The following is a 17725-nucleotide window of genomic DNA, read 5'->3' as shown; positions in this document are numbered from 1 at the left end:
GAAGATCCATAGTAGTTTAAGCAAAAAATGTATATTTTAAATGGAATACAGAAAATGGAATAATCAAAAATGAAATATGCAAGAAATAGATAATGTTCTATTTCTCTAGAACATCCAGGGCGGAGTTACTGCAGTAATGAGTTTGAAAGCTTGAAAATTCTGCACTCGTTGGGTTAGCTGAAAAAAAATAATATTTAATAAAAAAAATAAGTTAATCCGATGTTTATTTATAATGTCTGTACGTCCGTCCACTCATTGTATGAGAATTCCTGTTACAGTTAGGTACAACTTAGAAAGTGTAGAAACTAAATGATCACTAGCGGCTGCGCCCCTAGCATCTAGGGTCTTTATATTCTAGGGATATGGAAGGCAGAAAAAATGCCTAAAACCATACCTTTTCTTATGATATAATGATCCTAATTCATCTGATATTTAAGCTTAAATTCCTAGGATAACAAGATACAATGTTTTAAACTTAACATCTCTATGATAAAGTCCTGAAAATGTAAATATGAAACAGAATCATATTTTTATACAATTTTGCAACAATTTAATTTATATACTGATTTGTTTAATTTTTTGACAACAATTTCTGGAACAACGATTACTACAAATTTTAGGTAATATGTTATAAGCCTTGCATTTCTGTAACAAAGCCCTAAAAATTTAAGTATCTACTAAATTTTGCAAATACAGTATATATAATTTTGTTTAGACTGCTGACACTCTACAAGTGTTAATGTTCCTTTGTCCCAACTTTTTTTAATTGCTTTGCTTTTATGGATATTGTTATTTTTTATTAGTTTTTTATTATCAGTCAAAAATACCTTTCAATACGACATGAATACAGACTAATGGCCTAGCTCTCTTGTTGAATACCCAGACTAAACACTGGTTCTTGGAATCTGCTTCACATAGGTCAGCACAGTCAGCTGGGCTGGTAGCACCCTTCACTTTCTTCTTCTTTATAATTGTGTCACCAGTTTTTAGTTGGCATGAAGGAGCAGTGTCTAAAAAATGTAATGGTATTTTTAATAGATATTTATCGCATCGTACTATTTTTATAGATATTAAAATGATAAAAGTTATAAAATTAAAAACAGTGGAAAATTGTATGTAATACATGACTTTTCAGTATGTCTGAAAACCAGTACTAAATCAGCGGATATTAAAACAGGGGGGAAATGACAAAGATATTTAGTGTGACAAGAATGTATACTTATGCATATTAGTGAAAAATTAGTTTTAAAAACCAGGATGACAACATCTATAAGTAGCAAAAGAAAGTTATGTAAATAAAACAGACACAGTGATTAAATGATTATATAAAGAATGCAATTATAGGGAAAAAATCATGTAACCTTCCAAATTTATTTTCATATTTCTGACTATTAACATTTGTACAATTAATGACTGACCTATAGAAAAACTTTAGCCATTTATCTTGAATAGCAGCAGAGAAAATCACATTTCCTTCAAAGCGTTATAAAATGACTGACAAACTACGGCCTGATGGACATACTTATGGACTGACTAACGGATACACGAACGGACAAGGTGACTTATAGAGTAGCTTCGCTACTAAAAACTTACCAGAAACTAATCCCGGCTCAACACAGTTGGCTAAACCATAAACAACCCCTTGCTTTCTTCTATCATTGATGACATACTTCAGGCATTGAGCATTCCTCCATTGAAAGAAAAGACACATTTTGTTCTTTTTACATTTTGTCTACAAATTTATATTTGTATTAATACATAATTTAAAGAATTACTAGCGGCTACGCCCCCTAGCTAGGAGCCTCTAGGGGCATTGGTAGGAGGGGGAAAAGTAGACCTCATCCCATTTTAAATTTGAGTTTCAAATGAGTTAAAAATTTAGTTAAAAACCTTCCCAGGACCTATAAGTAGCTTCGCTGTAAAGGGGGAAATATCGGTTCAACGGTTAGCGAGATACTTCAGGACAGACAAAAAACGCTAACTACTTTATATAATAGGATGTATTGGTTTTGTAGTTAGGAGTCAATAAATTAAAGTAAAAAATAGAGGGGGCATGGGCATAGGCGTCCAAGGGGGGGGTAATGGGGCGATTACCCCCCCCCCATTTAGGCACCCCCAACCATTTAGGAGGGGGTATTTACCCCCCCCCAAAATAAAAAATCTCCAATAAAAAAAAAATTTGCGCGCTTCGCGCGCATTTTTAATACTATATATTTAACTAGCGGCTACGCCCCTAGAGGCCTCTAGGGGCACTTGAGGAGGAGAGAGTCGAATTTAATAATTTACGTTTGATGTTTGTTTTTCGTTGAACTCTCTTTCTAAAATTGAGAAATTAAAAAAAAATTTAATTTCTCTAGGGAGGGTGGTGGTACCCTCCCCCAAAATAGTTATAAACCTTCCCGGGACATATGAGAATCTACCCTGTTAAGGAGAACCCGATCGGTTCAGGGGTTAGCGAGATCCTTCGGTACAGACAAACACACAAACACACAAACATCCTGTTACTTTATTATAAGGATAAAATTTAAATTACCCCCCCCCAAAAATTTCACCCCGGGGGTAAATTTTGGGGGGGGTAAACTAAATTTACCCTGCCAACAGATTTCAGGGGGGGGTAATTACCCCCCCCCCCAAGCAAATTTTACCCCCGGGGTAAAAATTTTGGGGGGGGTAAAAAAAATTTGCGACGCGCTTCGCGCGCCATTTTACCCCCCCCCCAAATACGAATTACCCCCCCCCTTCAAAAATTTTTACCCCCCCCAAAATAAAAAGCTTGGACGCCCCTGGGCATGGGCTATATGGAACTCTGACCACAGGGTGAGGACCCTGTTCCGATTTTGTTGTTGTTTTGTCTTCAAAAGCTAATTGCGTCGGATTCATAAAAACCGCAAAGTCCCTACAATTGAACAGAAAGGAATTTGATAGCAGACGAAATTGGTCACTAGATATTTTTTTTTCTTTATTTCAAAACAAGTTTAAAAAAATGCATATTCACAAAAAATGATATGAGAAACTTACCTGACATGCAGAAATGTCTGCAGCTTTATTCTCTTTTTGCCTGCTGAATGATCCAGGTCTCCTGTATATAGTGGATATAGAATACGTGGATATTGTGAGAGATTTTCGCATACTCTGATGAAATGTTTCTCAAAACTGGCTAATATAACGATAACCCCCCATCCCACCCCTTATGATGTTACCCAATCCCCTCCTCTGACAATGGCGAAACGTATTGACCTATATCTTAGGGCAACATTAGCAACCTAAATTGATGACGAAGATTCCTATGCTACAATATCCATGTATACTATATCCATTCCTGTTGTGAATAAAGCATCTTTTTGTTTCTTCAACAGCTGTGGTTGGTGATAATGTTGTTGATGTAGTTGTGCTTCCTCCCACTCCTTAACATGGAAAATTATTGTTAAAATATTTTTTTTTACCTAAAACATTTGGACAAAAGTTAGGCAATATCCTTATGTAAGAGTAACAGGATGTCTGAACAAAAACAGCTTTCTAAACGCTGTACATACATAGTTTTCCTTTACAGTGAAGCTTCGTCCAAGAAAGGTTTATAACTATTTGGGGGAAGGTTACCTCTACTCTATTAAGTGAAATCAACTTGGAAAAAATATCCCCTTTCAAAAAAATCTACTTCAATTAATCAAATTCCTCAATTCTATCAAGTTGATAAATTCTTGGATCTTTAGGGATAACACACTGGACGTAAAATTATGTACATCCCATATAATGATTAACACAATTACCCCATCTGTAAATTAAAATGATTGGTCAAATAGTTTGGACCTTCATAATGTTTAACCAACTAATGAAAATCCAATAAAACTTATCAAAGTTTTAAGCCAACCAATAAGACAATATAGTGATAAAACTTTGGGTACCAGTGTAATTTGAAGTCCAATGTCCCCTCCCTCCCTGAATAAACAAAAAAGTATATTACCCTGAGCCAAGACTGATCCCAGAATTGCAAATGAACAGAACAACCGCCTCATTCTTTTAAACAAAAAAAAAGGACGAAGCCCAATCTGTAATAATTTTTTTCCTGTGACGTCATGAAAATAAGGGAGATGAGAGGAGAAGTGGACAAGAAAACCCCTAAAAAATAGATGGATAATCCCCAATTTTTATGACATTATAGGAATGAAAAGTAGGACAGATTGGGCTTCGTCAAAAATAACAATCAAATTAAGAATTTAACAGAATATTTTCAACAATATTACCCTTTAGATATAAATTGACTGAAAAATTTTAAATTTTTTGTTTCACTCCATTAGAGCTAACAGATGTTTAGCCATCATTAATTTAGGTTAATAAACGGTTCTGATAAAAATCCTTGATTGATTTAGAAAAATATCTTATTCCAAAAAATATTAGAAAAATCTAAAACATAAAAAGTTTAAAGCTTATAAATACAAATGATATTTATCACAATATTTAAACAATCAAAGAGGTAGAGCCTTCAACAGTGTTTAAACTTTTGAAATAGTTTTTAAAAATAAAAAAATAATATTCAATTTCAAAGAAATTTTAGAGTCAGTCCCTGTTTTTTTTCTTAATAATTAAAATAATCTGAACAGTTGTTGAATGACAGGCAATCTTGGTGTCTGATTCTGTACATTGTGGGTTGTACTATATTTTTATGTTTTACAAAAAAAAATCATAAATTTTATTTACTAAAATGTAAAAAGCAAGGAGGTTTTTGATACCAAACTTTAATACGACATTAAAGTAAAAGAATAGAGGAGGCATGAGCTATATTGGACCCTGTTGGGATTGGGTCTCTGTTTTAGCTAATACCGTCTGAAATGTAAAAGCCGACTACCTATAAGAGAACAGAAAACAAGTCCAACAGAGTTTCTACCACTTGGGCGAGGTATTTGTCTAGATTATATCTAATCTACTAGATATCTGTCACTAAAGTTGCAATTAAGTACCTTTGATAGGAACACAAAAATATACATTTTTGAGGTCAAATTCTCTTTCCTTTATTGTAGTTAGGTAAACTTTTTTTTCTAAAAATTAAAAAAATCTTTTTTAATTTTCATATGTTTGTTAAATTCGTCATCTAGAAAGTAATCTTTTCCTTCCAGGGGCGTGCGCCGTGCACACCTAAAGGGGCATTTGCATCCACCCCCTTTTGATAACAAAATAGTTCCTCCAAGCCACTATCAACTTTACTTAAATAATTGAATATAGGTATACTTTTAGAGGCAGAAAGAAGAAGGAAAAAAGATAAAAACCATCCCAAGAAATAGATTTAAAAATTAAATAGCCTAAAACAAAGGGGTGGGGAAGTCGAAGTAACTTTTTCCTAGGGATAATTTCTCTTGGTACTCTCCTCCAAGATAGTTATATACTTTCCCAGGACCTATGAGAGGCTACACTGTAAAGGAGAATTATATCAGTTAAGCAATTAGCAAAATCCTTCAGTATACACAGAGATAGTTATCCTGTTATTTTATATAAGAATAAAAGAATTATACCTTTATAAGACTTTTATGCCCAAATAATGGAAGGGTTCAGCATGAAATTGAAGGGTTGGCCTAGTAAACTGATTAATAAACACTTGTTAATTTTTATAAAATGTTACTGTAGAATCAGAAAAATCATCAGTCTCTGGTCAGCTTTCAACATTAAGGGTAAGCAGGCTTTCCAATATTTACTAACATTTTAGCTCTCTAAAAAAGCTGTTATCCTGTATGCATAAGCAATAAAAATATTTTCTATTGCAGCCAAAAAGTTTTCAAATATTTAACAAATTAACTTCATGTCTTTATATCTAATGTCATCGTAAGTAAATTTTTCTTTATTGTTTATTTTTTACATAACTAATCATCATCTAAAATCAAAGACTTAATTATTTTCTATCATTTTGTACTAAGTTTTGCATAATTAGACAAGTTGTCAAAAAGTGCTAAATTTCTCTCAGGTATTTCTGGCCCTAACATTAAATTTTTGGGTAAACAATACAATCTCAGTAAGAGTAATCTTTTTAGTTATTTGATATCACATTTAATTGTTGTAAACAATGGACATTTTAAAAATATTTAGATAATGAAGTTGTTAGTTTGCTCCTTTGTCATTTTGGCAACAGTCTGTGCACAAGGTAAACAATTTCTAGTTATGGGTTTAGTCTTAAAATCTTTGATTTCACAATGTGACTTATGATCTTATTTATTCATTGCAAAATATGTCCTGATATAATTTCTTAAAATATTTTATTATTTTTTTTTAACATATCTGGAGAATAATTTAATAATTAGTCTTAATACTTTAAACTGAATTCTTATTAATATGACATTCCACATATTTCTATACAATGAAAACTTAAATATTCTTTTATAGGAAGTGGAAGTGCATCTTATGCAGATGTGGAGGGTGGAAACGCAACAGCAGTTGAGGATTTTGAGAGGTGCTTTGTCTACAACAGAATTCCTAAACCAAAGTTTATGAAAGAAAAAGTTGGAGCTTTGGATTTTGATGAATGCAGGGTAATAATTAATCTACTACTATTACAATCTTGTCTTTTAAATTTGTAAGGAATTTGCTTTTGTATTTGCTTATGTAATTGTTCACAAAGTAAGATAAGTTTATACTTGGAATACATGTAATATTTGATTAGATGAAATGTGATGAAGAGAAAGAATGTCTTTACTTCCAATGGAGAAACAACAAATGTTTCAAATATATTGTTGAGGATAGACCAAGGAAGAAATTTGTGTATGGCTTAGCCTTCTGTAATGAACCTGGAGTGCCTGCTGGTAAATATCAACTTTAATTTAATCCATTATATATATTTTATATGTTTTCTTATCTTTAATTAGAGTTGGTGTACTAAAAGTAACAGCAAAAATAATTTTCTTAAGACATTAAAAGATTTTTATTTTAGACAATGCTCCCCCATGCATGGAGCAAAAGGGTGACCCAATCACCAGAACTAAGAAGTACAATGAAGTTGGCTACCCTGTAGACTGTGCTAACATGTGTGAGATGGATACTCGTTGTATCCTCTGGGCATGGGACAAGAAAGTTTTGACCTGCAAGATAACTTTGTTGAAAGGTAAATTCAAATTGTATTTGATAAAAAAAATGTTGCTAAATCTATATTCTACTAAATAGTAATTAATGTATCTTTTTCAGCTAACCGAAAGACAGCAGCATTCTCAATGTTTGATAGAAACTACTGCAACTACTATGCTGATGCTGATGCTGACCAAGCATAACAAACTAGCAACAGTCATTCAGTCTTCTCTTTAAATACATTACTATTTTGGATTAATTTTAATTTGTAAACTTTATTCATGTTTTAGTTTAAATACAATTTTGGCATTTGATTATTATTGTTTTATCAGTTTTTATAAGCGGCTTCACCCACCAATTGGAGGAAGGATAGAAGAATAGCCAAAATCATATGATAGATTAGCCCAGAACCTATGCAAAGCATACCTATAAATTAAAAAAATAATCGTTTAATTGGTTAGCAATATCTTAACCCTTTTTCCATTTTTTAAAGAATAATGACAAAAGACTACTGTAAGTCTTAACTAATCATAAAGAAAAGTAAATAGACAAGGATGACACAAGTACACTGGTCGCCACAAGGGAAAAGCAGTTTTTTGAAACAGGCTCTCTGAGATTTTTACAGATTCTGACATATACATATATAGACTAATGAAAAATGCAAAAAACGAAATCAAAAGCGTTCCTTCTTGGGAGAAAATGCGGGAAAAAGATTTTAGCTATTTTTAACCTAAAATTCACATTGGCAAGCCTGTAAAAAAATATACACACATTTTAAACATGTCTTTGCTCAGCACCTAGAAGTGGTAGAAAATTGCTATGCATACCATTGTAAAGCTCATAACCTCTAGTTTTCATATTGGTATATAACGTTTTTGTACTATTATTAGTTTTGAGCTATCCTCTGAAGTATACACAAGTTTAAAAAATGCAGTTTTTTCTTTAGAATCTTAAGTTTGATACTTGTTACCAGGGTTTCGGATCCGCATTGATTTTTTGCAGATCTGGATCCGGATCCTCAAAATTTGGTCAGTGCGGATCCAGATCCGGATCCTACGGGATCCGGTTCCGGATCCTTGACAATAAAAATAAAATCACCAAACCTTTCAAAAATATTTATTCTTTAATTCGTAGTCAAAAATACTTTTAATTTTCAAGTCTGACCTTAAACCCTAAAGATTGGCTCTCATCAAGAGAATGTCTGAGATTGTATATAAATTTAGGTAGATTTTTCCATTTTTCCAAGGATCCAGATCCGGATCCGCATTTTTTTGCGGATCGGGATCCGGATCCTTGGACTCGAAAATATGCGGATCCGGATCAGAAACCCTGCTTGTTACGCAAACTTTTTTCAAATTATATTACTTAGCATCTAGGAGTTATAATTATTATTAGTTATATAATTATTTTATATAGGTAAAATTGTATATTTTAGGTACTTTCAATTTTAGCTTAATTAAAATTGTCTTTGAAATGTGTATAGTTTGTAGTAAGAACCAAGGACGGAGGGGGGGGGGGGAGTTTATACACTTATAGGCAATGAAATTCAGTATAAAATTTTGCCCTGGATGTTTGGGCTTGTTGTTATAGTTATAAACCTGATCATTGTAAAATCTCTTATATAAAATCTACCAGTAAAACTTAAGTTTGGCACTTTCCTTCTATGGACTAGTGGGGTAAAACTGCCCCCAAAACTACTAAAACTTTAAGTTCTGGGCTTAGTTTTAAAATATTGGGCTGATTTTGTTAATAAAAACTTTTTTTTCAAATCACTATAGATTTCAATTAGGCACTCTCTTTCAAGGACTAACTTTTTTTTTATTATATGAATTAAGTTTTCATTAAAATTCAACATAATATCTTTGAAAAAAAACTCAGAACTCATAATATTTGTATTTTGGGAGGTGTTTTACCCCACTAGATTCTAAAAGGTTAACATTAAAACATTAGCTTGATATCTTTAAAAATAATCTCATTACTTACAATTTTAGTGTTTTAGTGGCTTTTTTACCTCAAAAGCCCCTAAAGAAGATTGCCAAAATTCAATTTTTAAAGCTTTAAAGGTAGATCCAATCATATAAGAAAATATCAAAAAAGAATCATTTGATAACTATAACAACAAGTCCAAACAGCCAGGGCAAAATATGATACTAAGATAAAATTTTAATGTTTAAGGGGTTGTTTTACCCCACTAGCCTAAGAAGGAAATTGCCTTATCTCAATTTTGAGAATAAATTTTAAATTAAAAAACATCTTGATACCTCTATAAATAAGCTCAAGCCTTAAATTTTAGTGTTTTTTGGGGTGTTATATCCCACTAACCCCAAGAAGGAAAGTGACAAAATGAAATCTTTAGTGATTACTTAGCTTAATTATGTAAAAAAAGGTTTACATTAAAAAATTGGCTTGATATCTCAAAAAATATGCTCAGACCTTAGATTTTAGTGTTTAACCCACTAGCCCCTAGATTTTAAAAAGATTTTACACAAAGGTTAATAACTATAATAATAAGCCCAAAAACATCCAGGGCAAAAATTTATACTGAATTTCATTTCCTATAAGTGTATAAACTCCCCCCCTCCCTCCTTGGTACTTACTTCAAACTATACACATTTCAAAGACAATTTTTAATTAAGCTAAAATTGAAAGTACCCAAAATATACAATTTTACCTATATAAAATAATTATATAACTAATACTAATTATAACTCCTAGGTGCTAAGAAATAAAATTTGAAAAAAGTTTGTGTAACAAGTATCAAACTTAAAATTCTCAAGAAAAAACTGCATTTTTAAAACTTGTGTATACTTCAGAGGATAGGTCAAAAACTAATAATAGTACAAAAACGTTATACACCAATATGAAAACTAGAGGTTATGAGCTTTACAATGGTATGTGTAGCATTTTTCTACTACTTCTAGGTGCTGAGCAATGACATGTTTAAAATGTGTGTATATTTTTTTTACAGGCTTGCCAATGTGAATTTTAGGTTAAAAATAGCTAAAATCTTTTTCCCGCATTTTCTCCCAAGAAGGAACGCTTTTGATTTCGTTTTTTGCATTTTTCATAAGTCTATATATGTATGTATCAGAATCTGTAAAAATCTCAGAGAGCCTGTTTCAAAAAACTGCTTTTCCCTTCCGGCAACCAGCTAGTAGTAAAGCACAGAAAAATATAATTTATAAAAAAAAGAAAATAAATTTACGAATTATTTTAGATAATTTAGAAATTTGTAAAATTATATTCTGTTTTAATTTAAACATAAATTTGGCATTCGATTAATATTGTTACATCACTTTTCACTAACGGCTGTTCCTCCAGCATTTATTGGGGAATTGACAGAGAAAAAGCCTAAAACATCCTGAAACCTGTGTAAAATAATAAAGTAACCACTTCAATGGGTAGTAATCATTTGACAGGAAAAAAATACCTTTATTTTATTGGGTGTTTTTTTTAAATATGGCAAAAGGCAAGACATTTAGTCTCTTTCTTTTAAGATACATAGATTTGGTAAGTTCTGCTCAGAACGAAAAGCATTGATGGACAAAGCGAGTTATTTAGCAGATGTCCAGTATTAAAAAATAAATACTAGATGTGCACTGACCATAGGTTTTTACACTAAAAATTTTTAGCTGGTTATCCAATTTTAAGGCTATATTATATATAATTTTTAAAAGTTACTTTTTGTAATCAACACCTGGTTAAACATTTTATTGAGTCTATTTTTATCGTTTCTTAACAGTAAAGATTATGATTGATTTGCAATAAGCTTTTACACTGAAATATGAAAGGATTTAAAATCTGTTGTGGTTTTTCTTTATGGTTCGGTTTACTATTTCATTTCAATCCAAAGAACCCATTAGCTAAGATTAGTATTATTGAAGCAGCAGTAGTTACTAATATTTAAATGTTATGGTTGAGCTAGATTTATAACTGTTAAAGTAGTATTAATAAGCCATTCTATAGACTATACTTGCTTTAATTCATATTGTAGTAGGACCTCACCTTTTTCTTGCTATACTTGTAGAGTAGTTTCGCTCCTCAGCTCAAATAAAATTGTCTGTTTAACTGTCTGCCATGCTAGGAGAGAAGCTATTGTGTAGTAATTGATTATTTTGTATAGCAATCTAACTAATAAAGGTTTGATCTTAATATTCCCTATAAAAGAGATTGTTGTTATTATCCTGGCCCTAACTTTTCAGGATAGGGCCAGACATGTATAATAAAACTATAGTAATCATTTCTTATTTAGTATATTAATTGATTTTGCCTATCTTTATGCTGCATTCATATATTATATTGTGTTAATGTAAATAGTTAGTAATTTGACCACTCTTCTACAATAAACATTCAACCCAAAATCTGTGCTTGGTTTATAAAGGGTGTGCAAAAAAAATGCGGACATTTTTAAAATTGAAATTCCGCGGCTTGTGTTAATAGTAGTAAAATGTTATGCATATCGTTAGAACCGTTAGGAAGTCTATTTTTTGGAAATATAAAAACGATTCCTATGCTACGTATAGTTTAGGAGCGATATGGTAAAATGTCCCAACTGCCTTAAAACTTGACTTGCGAGTAAATCATTAAAGATTAAAGTATATAAAAAAATATGTACCTTTTTAAAATTCAAATAGCGCGGTTTGTGTTAATAGTAGTAAAATGTTACGCATATCGTTAGAACCGTTAGGAAGTCTATTTTTTGGAAATATAAGAACGAATCCTTTGCTACGTATAGTTACGGAGCGATGTGGTAAAATGTCCAAACTGACTTAAAACTTGACTTGCGAGTAAATCATTAAAGATAAAAAAAGGGTGTGCAAAAATGCGGACATTTTTAAAATTCAAACTGCTCGGCTTGTGCGAATAGTAGAAAAATGCTATGTATATCGTTAGAACCATCATAAACTCTATTTTTTGGAAATATAAGTATGATTTTTGTGCTATTTTTAGTTTAGGAGCTGTATTGATAAATGTGAGAAAAGTAGAAATTTTTTTTTTTAGTTTTAAGTCAGTTGGGAGATTCTACCACATAGCTCATAAATTATACGTAGCACATGAATGGTTCTTATATTTCCAAAAAATAGAGTTTATAGCCATTCCATAGGTATGCAAAACATTTTTCTACCATTAACACAAGCCGAGCAATTAGAATTTTAAAAATGTACGTATTTTTATTTGCATACCCTTTAATTTAATCTTTAATGATTTACTTGCAAGTCAAGTTTTACATCAGTTGGGACATTTTTACCCTTTAATTTAATCTTTAATGATTTACTTGCAAGTCAAGTTTTACATCAGTTGGGACATTTTAACACGTAGCTCCGTAACTATACGTATCAGAGGAATCATTCTTATATATACAAAACATAGACTTCCCAGCAGTTCTAACGACATGTGTAACATTTTTCTACTATTAACACAAGCCGCGGAATTTCAATTTTAAAAATGTCCGCATTTTTTTTGCACACCCCTTAGTACTATATATCAGCGTAGCTGATCTATAATTAGTGAAGTGTACGTCTGTCTGTCTACATTGCTTGTTGTTTAAAGAACCCCTGAAGCCTGTCTTGGGGACACACTCCCACAATATCAATATAATAGGCGCAGCTGTCCCTAAAACTTCTGATAAAGTCCTAACTATATACTGTTTGTTAATGATGCAATCCCAGTGTTTTCACATAGCAATTTAAATGAACTAAAGAAACTGAGTTTAATATGTGATTGGTTTTGTGCTAATCTGCTTGCACTGCATCCAGATAAATCTAAATTTATTTTATCTACAATCCAAATATGACAAATCGGAACAATGGAACAAGTAAAATTAGAATTATAATGCATATACCTAATTCTGATGAAAAAATAGCTCACGGACAAGGAATTTTCTTGGTTCAGGATCTCACACTAGTAGAAAATATAAAATCCCAACATTAAAAATTATCAAGAATTTTTTTCTCTCTTAGACAACAGATCTATATATAGATGTATATACAGACAACTACCTCCCTTCATTCTTTTTTGTCTGCTACTAAATTTTTTTTCTGCTACTTGGCTGTGTTAATATATATTTATGACAGAATTTATGACAGGGGGTAAGTGGGTTAAATTAACAACCAATACATTCGTATTTAATAAAAAAAATTCTATAGAACTTTTGTTTCATTTGTTGTAAAGGTTGGTTATTTGTAGAGCAGATTGCAATTTGTTTCTGAAATATCTATTTTAAATACTATCCCTTCCATACGTAATTTTTTTTATAATTTAAATTTTCCTGTGCTTCACTACTTGTGTCATCCTTGTTTATTTACTTTTCTTTATGATTATGACTTACAGCAGCTTTTTGCCATTATTCTTGAAAAAAAGCGTAAAAGGGTTCAGATATTACTAACCAATCAAATGATTCATTTTTAGATTTTAGGTATGCTTCGCATAGATTGTAGGCTAATCTATCATATGATTTTGGCTATTTTTCTATCCTTCCTCCTATTGATGCTAGGGGTGAAGCCGCTTTTAAAATTGACATAACAATAATAATCAAATGCCAAAGTTATATTTCAATTAAAACATGAATGAATTTTACAAATTTTAAATTATTCCAAAATAGTAATATCTTTAAACAGAAGACTGAATGACTGTTGCTAGTTTGTTATGCGTCAGCGTCAGCATCAGCATAGTAGTTGCAGTAGTTTCTATCAAACATTGAGAATTCTGCTGTCTTATCATTGGCTGAAAAAATACATTAATTACCATTTAGTACAAAATAGATTAAGCAACATTTTTTTTAGAAGTTGAATTTACCTTTCAACAAAGTTATCTTGCAGGTCAAAACTTTCTTGTCCCATGCCCAGAGGATACAACGAGAATTCATCTCACACATGTTAGCACAGTCTACAGGGTAGCCAACTTCTTTGTACTTCCTAGTTCTGGTGATTGGGTCACCCTTTTGCTCCATGCATGGGGGAGCATTATCTAAAATAAAAATCTATTAATGTCATGAGAAAATTAGTTTCTCTGATACTTTTAGTACACCAACTCTAATTAAAGTTAGGAAAATAAAAAATATAAGATATTAAATTAAAGTTGATATTTACCAGCAGGCACTCCAGGTTCATTACAGAAGGCTAAGCCATACACAAACTTCTTCCTTGGTCTATCCTCAACAATGTATTTAAAACATTTGTTGTTGCTCCATTGGAAGTAAAGACATTCTTTCTCCTCATCACATTTCATCTAATCAAATATTAGATGTATTTAAAGTATAAACTTATCTTACTTTGTGAATAATTACATAAGCAAATATAAAAGCAAATTCCTTAAAAATTTAAAAATCAAGATTAAAATAGTAGTAGATTAATTATTACCCTGCATTCATAAAAATCGTAAGCTCCAACTTTGACTTTCATAAACTTTGGTTTAGGAATTCTGTTGTAGACAAAGCACCTCTCAAAATCCTCAACTGCTGTTGCGTTTCCACCCTCAACATCTGAATAAGATGCACTTCCACTTCCTATAAAAGAATATTTAAGTTTTCATTGTATAGAAATATGTGGAATGTCATATTAATAAGAATTCAGTTTAAAGTATTAAGACTAATTATTAAATTATTCTCCAAATATGTTTTTTAAAAAAAATAATAAAATATTTTCAGAAATTATAGAAGGTATCAGGACTTATTATCAAAATCTTCTAAAAAAACAGCATTAAAAGATTTTTAGTTATTATATCAGAACTTATTAAGCAAGGAATGTAAAAGATTCAAAGCAAGAAAATTGAATGAAAAAAAATTCTGTTACTACAAATATTTTTACCTTGGGAAATGACTGTTGCCAAAATGGCAAAGGCACACAGTAACAACTTCATTCTCTAAATATTTCATAAAATACATCAATATTTAGTGGTAATACTAAATCATGTAGAACTTTTGACATTAAAGTAAAAGAATAGAGGGGGTAAGATCTATATGTTACTTTCCCTACAAGGCTAATACCCTGTTCTGATTTGTATTGGGCCTTTGTAAATCAGGCGATAGTAGGTAAAGCAAAATATTTCCAGGTCTATACAAGTGAACAACAAACAAAATTATTTCTCGTATTCATTTGAATCGGGTGGATAGGAACCGGTTCTCATGAATACGAAAAAACTATGTCTAGCATCGTATTATATCCAGTTTTCTACGAATATAGAAATGTATAATCATAAGATTAAAACTAGTTTTTTTAGCCGGTGCCTTCGGCCTTAGCACCACGGGGCTAAAAAAACTAGTTTTAATCTTATAATTGTACATTCTATATCCGCGGAAAGCCGTTTATAATACGATACGAGAAATAACTATTATTGATCTTATAAAACTGACTATAACTCAACTGGACATAGATACTTTGCCACCAATTTAACCCTCCAATAAAAAAAAATAACATCACAATGAAAATTACACACAAAAGCTACTAACAGCCCAATTGAGAAAACAAAGTTAAATTAATTTCAATACTTATACATTTTATATATATATACTTATATAACATATTTGTTGATAAAAGAATAAGAGATAAATGATTTCAAATTTAATAATAATTTATTTGATAAACAAGTATAACAAATTATTTCTTTTTAGGTTTTATATTGGCAAGTATATATTGAAACGAGCTCATGCATAGACATTTATTTCCTATATAGAACTGACATAGATGTTTAAGCAATGAAGCAGGCACTTTTGCCAATGTTAAAAATTGGAAGTATCTATGTAGTAAAAGTTGTCTCAAATATAGGTATTTACTGATTGCTTACCCTTTAACTTTCAAGTTGACCAGAGACTGATAAATTTTCTGATTCGGCAGTAACATTTTATAAAACTTAACAGGTGTTTATTTATCAATTATCTAGCCTAAGCCTTGATGAGTAATCATAAAATGAAATGGGCATTAAAGTACTTTTAGGGACATAGACGTCCAAGGGGGGGGGGGGTGGGGTAAAGTGGCGATTACCCCCCCCCCCCAATTTTTTTTCATTTTATTTTGGGGGGGTAAATACCTCCCCCAAAATAAAAAATCTCCCCCGGGGTAAAAATTTTGAGGGGGGAAAAAAATTTGTGGCGCCCTTCGCGCGCCATTTTACCCCCCCCCCCCAAAAAAAAAAGCTTGGACGTCTATGTTTAGGGATACTAAGAGATAAGACAATGGACGATAAACTGATATCATCCTCTCTCCCAAAAGTTTGAAACCAATTAATCTTAATTTCCTATCCCAAGGAATTCCTATCCCTAAGGAAATCCGAAGCTTTAAATGTTTTGGACAGTATGAGTTCTTATTATTTAGTTTATATATTCTCAATAAATTATACATTGACAAGGATGACAACATCCATAAAAGCGAAGCTCTAAAACCAGAAGTGTGGACAAACGAACAATGACTCTTGTAGTGTTTGAACTTAATGAGCAATAAATTAATTGATAAGTCTAAACAAAATAGAACATAAAAAAGTTTGATGCAAAATTGTGTAATATCTATATACTGTAATAGGACAATTTTAGAATTTTTCCCGAGATGTCATGCTCATTGCTTATGATATGTACCATGCTGTCCTTGAAATCATTATTCAAAAAATCAGATGAATAGAATAATTAGCATGTATTAAATGGACTACGGACTTTTCTGTTATTAATGATTACAGAGTTACTACCTTTCCTAAATCTTACCTAACTGTTAGAGGAATTATCGTGCAAAGTTAGAAATCGATAGACATATTCTATAATGTCTAGATTAACAAAAAGAGTTAACGGATGGAAGGACGGATCGACCCTAATTATAGAAAAGTTTTGCTATAAAAACTGACATTGTATAATAAATAGCAATCACGGTTTATTTTTGTTCGCCAAAATGGTTTCTATACTGGATAGCCTCTAGAGGACGGAACGCATTATCAATTCCCGTTTTTTGTGCATAAAGTTCAGGTCCGAATAGACTGTACTTTTTAGGGAAGCTTTGTAAATGTCTGAAGTTGGTTTTTGGCCATTTTACTCACATCCTGCAGAGGATAGTGGTGTAATAACTATTTTAATAAAGACAACTAATAATTGCTAATGCACTAGATTTAGGCTCTAGTCCTGTAATATAAAGTAGTAAGCTTTTTTTGTCTGTAGCGAAGGATCTCACTAACCGCTAAACTAATATGGTTCTCATTTACAGTGAAGATTTTTGTAGGTCCTGCGATGGTTAAAGGTTATTTTATTTTAAAAATAAGCCTTTGTATGGCTTTAGGGTATTTTTCTTCCCTTGCATATTAGAATAAAGATCCCCTAGATGCTAGGGGCGCAACCGCTAGTTTATTATATACAGTTTTTTATCTGATTCAAAAGATCTCTGAAATAGCTGGTCCAAGTTGATTTCTGGGTGTTTTTTCCTCTTCTATTTTTTTTAACATTTTAGGACAGTAAGAATTAATTAGTTTGAATTTGGCTTTGATTAAAACTTTGATATAAATTAAAATTGCTAGATCAATTAACTCGATTTTCCTCATATTTTCTTACCCTCTTAAATAATTATAATCAGTTGATAAAATTATAAGCTTCAAATAGAGGCGTTCAGGAGAGGGGTGTATATACTCCCCTGGCGATATTAAGAAGGGTGGATACACCCCCTTGGTTGGTGTCAACCCCTCTTCACCAGGGTCTATACACCCCTTATAAGCCAAG

At 31.6% G+C, this 17725-nt stretch overlaps 3 protein-coding genes across 3 annotated transcripts; 1 reads left to right on the top strand and 2 right to left on the bottom strand.

The window, feature by feature from the left end:
- Positions 1-15: 15 nt before the first annotated feature.
- Positions 16-4042, bottom strand: LOC145315048 (uncharacterized). Its single transcript, XM_080155102.1, has 6 exons — positions 3962-4042; positions 3324-3404; positions 3019-3083; positions 1594-1732; positions 828-1010; positions 16-177 (listed from the first exon to the last, which is right to left on the bottom strand). The coding sequence occupies exons 1-6, from the start codon at positions 4011-4013 to the stop codon at positions 98-100; spliced, it is 600 nt and encodes a 199-aa protein (XP_080011228.1). The 5' UTR covers positions 4014-4042; the 3' UTR covers positions 16-97.
- Positions 4043-5634: 1592 nt separating this feature from the next.
- Positions 5635-7358, top strand: LOC145315047 (uncharacterized). Its single transcript, XM_080155101.1, has 6 exons — positions 5635-5660; positions 6073-6127; positions 6367-6512; positions 6644-6782; positions 6911-7081; positions 7162-7358. The coding sequence occupies exons 2-6, from the start codon at positions 6076-6078 to the stop codon at positions 7242-7244; spliced, it is 591 nt and encodes a 196-aa protein (XP_080011227.1). The 5' UTR covers positions 5635-5660; positions 6073-6075; the 3' UTR covers positions 7245-7358.
- A 6216-nt stretch (positions 7359-13574) lies between these two features.
- Positions 13575-15889, bottom strand: LOC145313060 (uncharacterized). Its single transcript, XM_080152317.1, has 6 exons — positions 15823-15889; positions 14847-14901; positions 14400-14545; positions 14130-14268; positions 13837-14007; positions 13575-13764 (listed from the first exon to the last, which is right to left on the bottom strand). Exons 2-6 carry the CDS (start codon positions 14896-14898, stop codon positions 13685-13687), a joined length of 588 nt encoding a protein of 195 aa, XP_080008443.1. The 5' UTR covers positions 14899-14901; positions 15823-15889; the 3' UTR covers positions 13575-13684.
- Between the last annotated feature and the right edge of the window lie 1836 nt (positions 15890-17725).

The sequence above is a fragment of the Acartia tonsa genome, chromosome 3, assembly GCF_053477335.1.
Source record: "Acartia tonsa isolate MP-2025a chromosome 3, ASM5347733v1, whole genome shotgun sequence".
NCBI classification, from domain to species: Eukaryota; Metazoa; Arthropoda; class Copepoda; order Calanoida; family Acartiidae; genus Acartia; species Acartia tonsa.
Note: the sequence above shows the minus strand (reverse complement) of the source record. Positions and strands in the feature narration are given on the sequence as shown.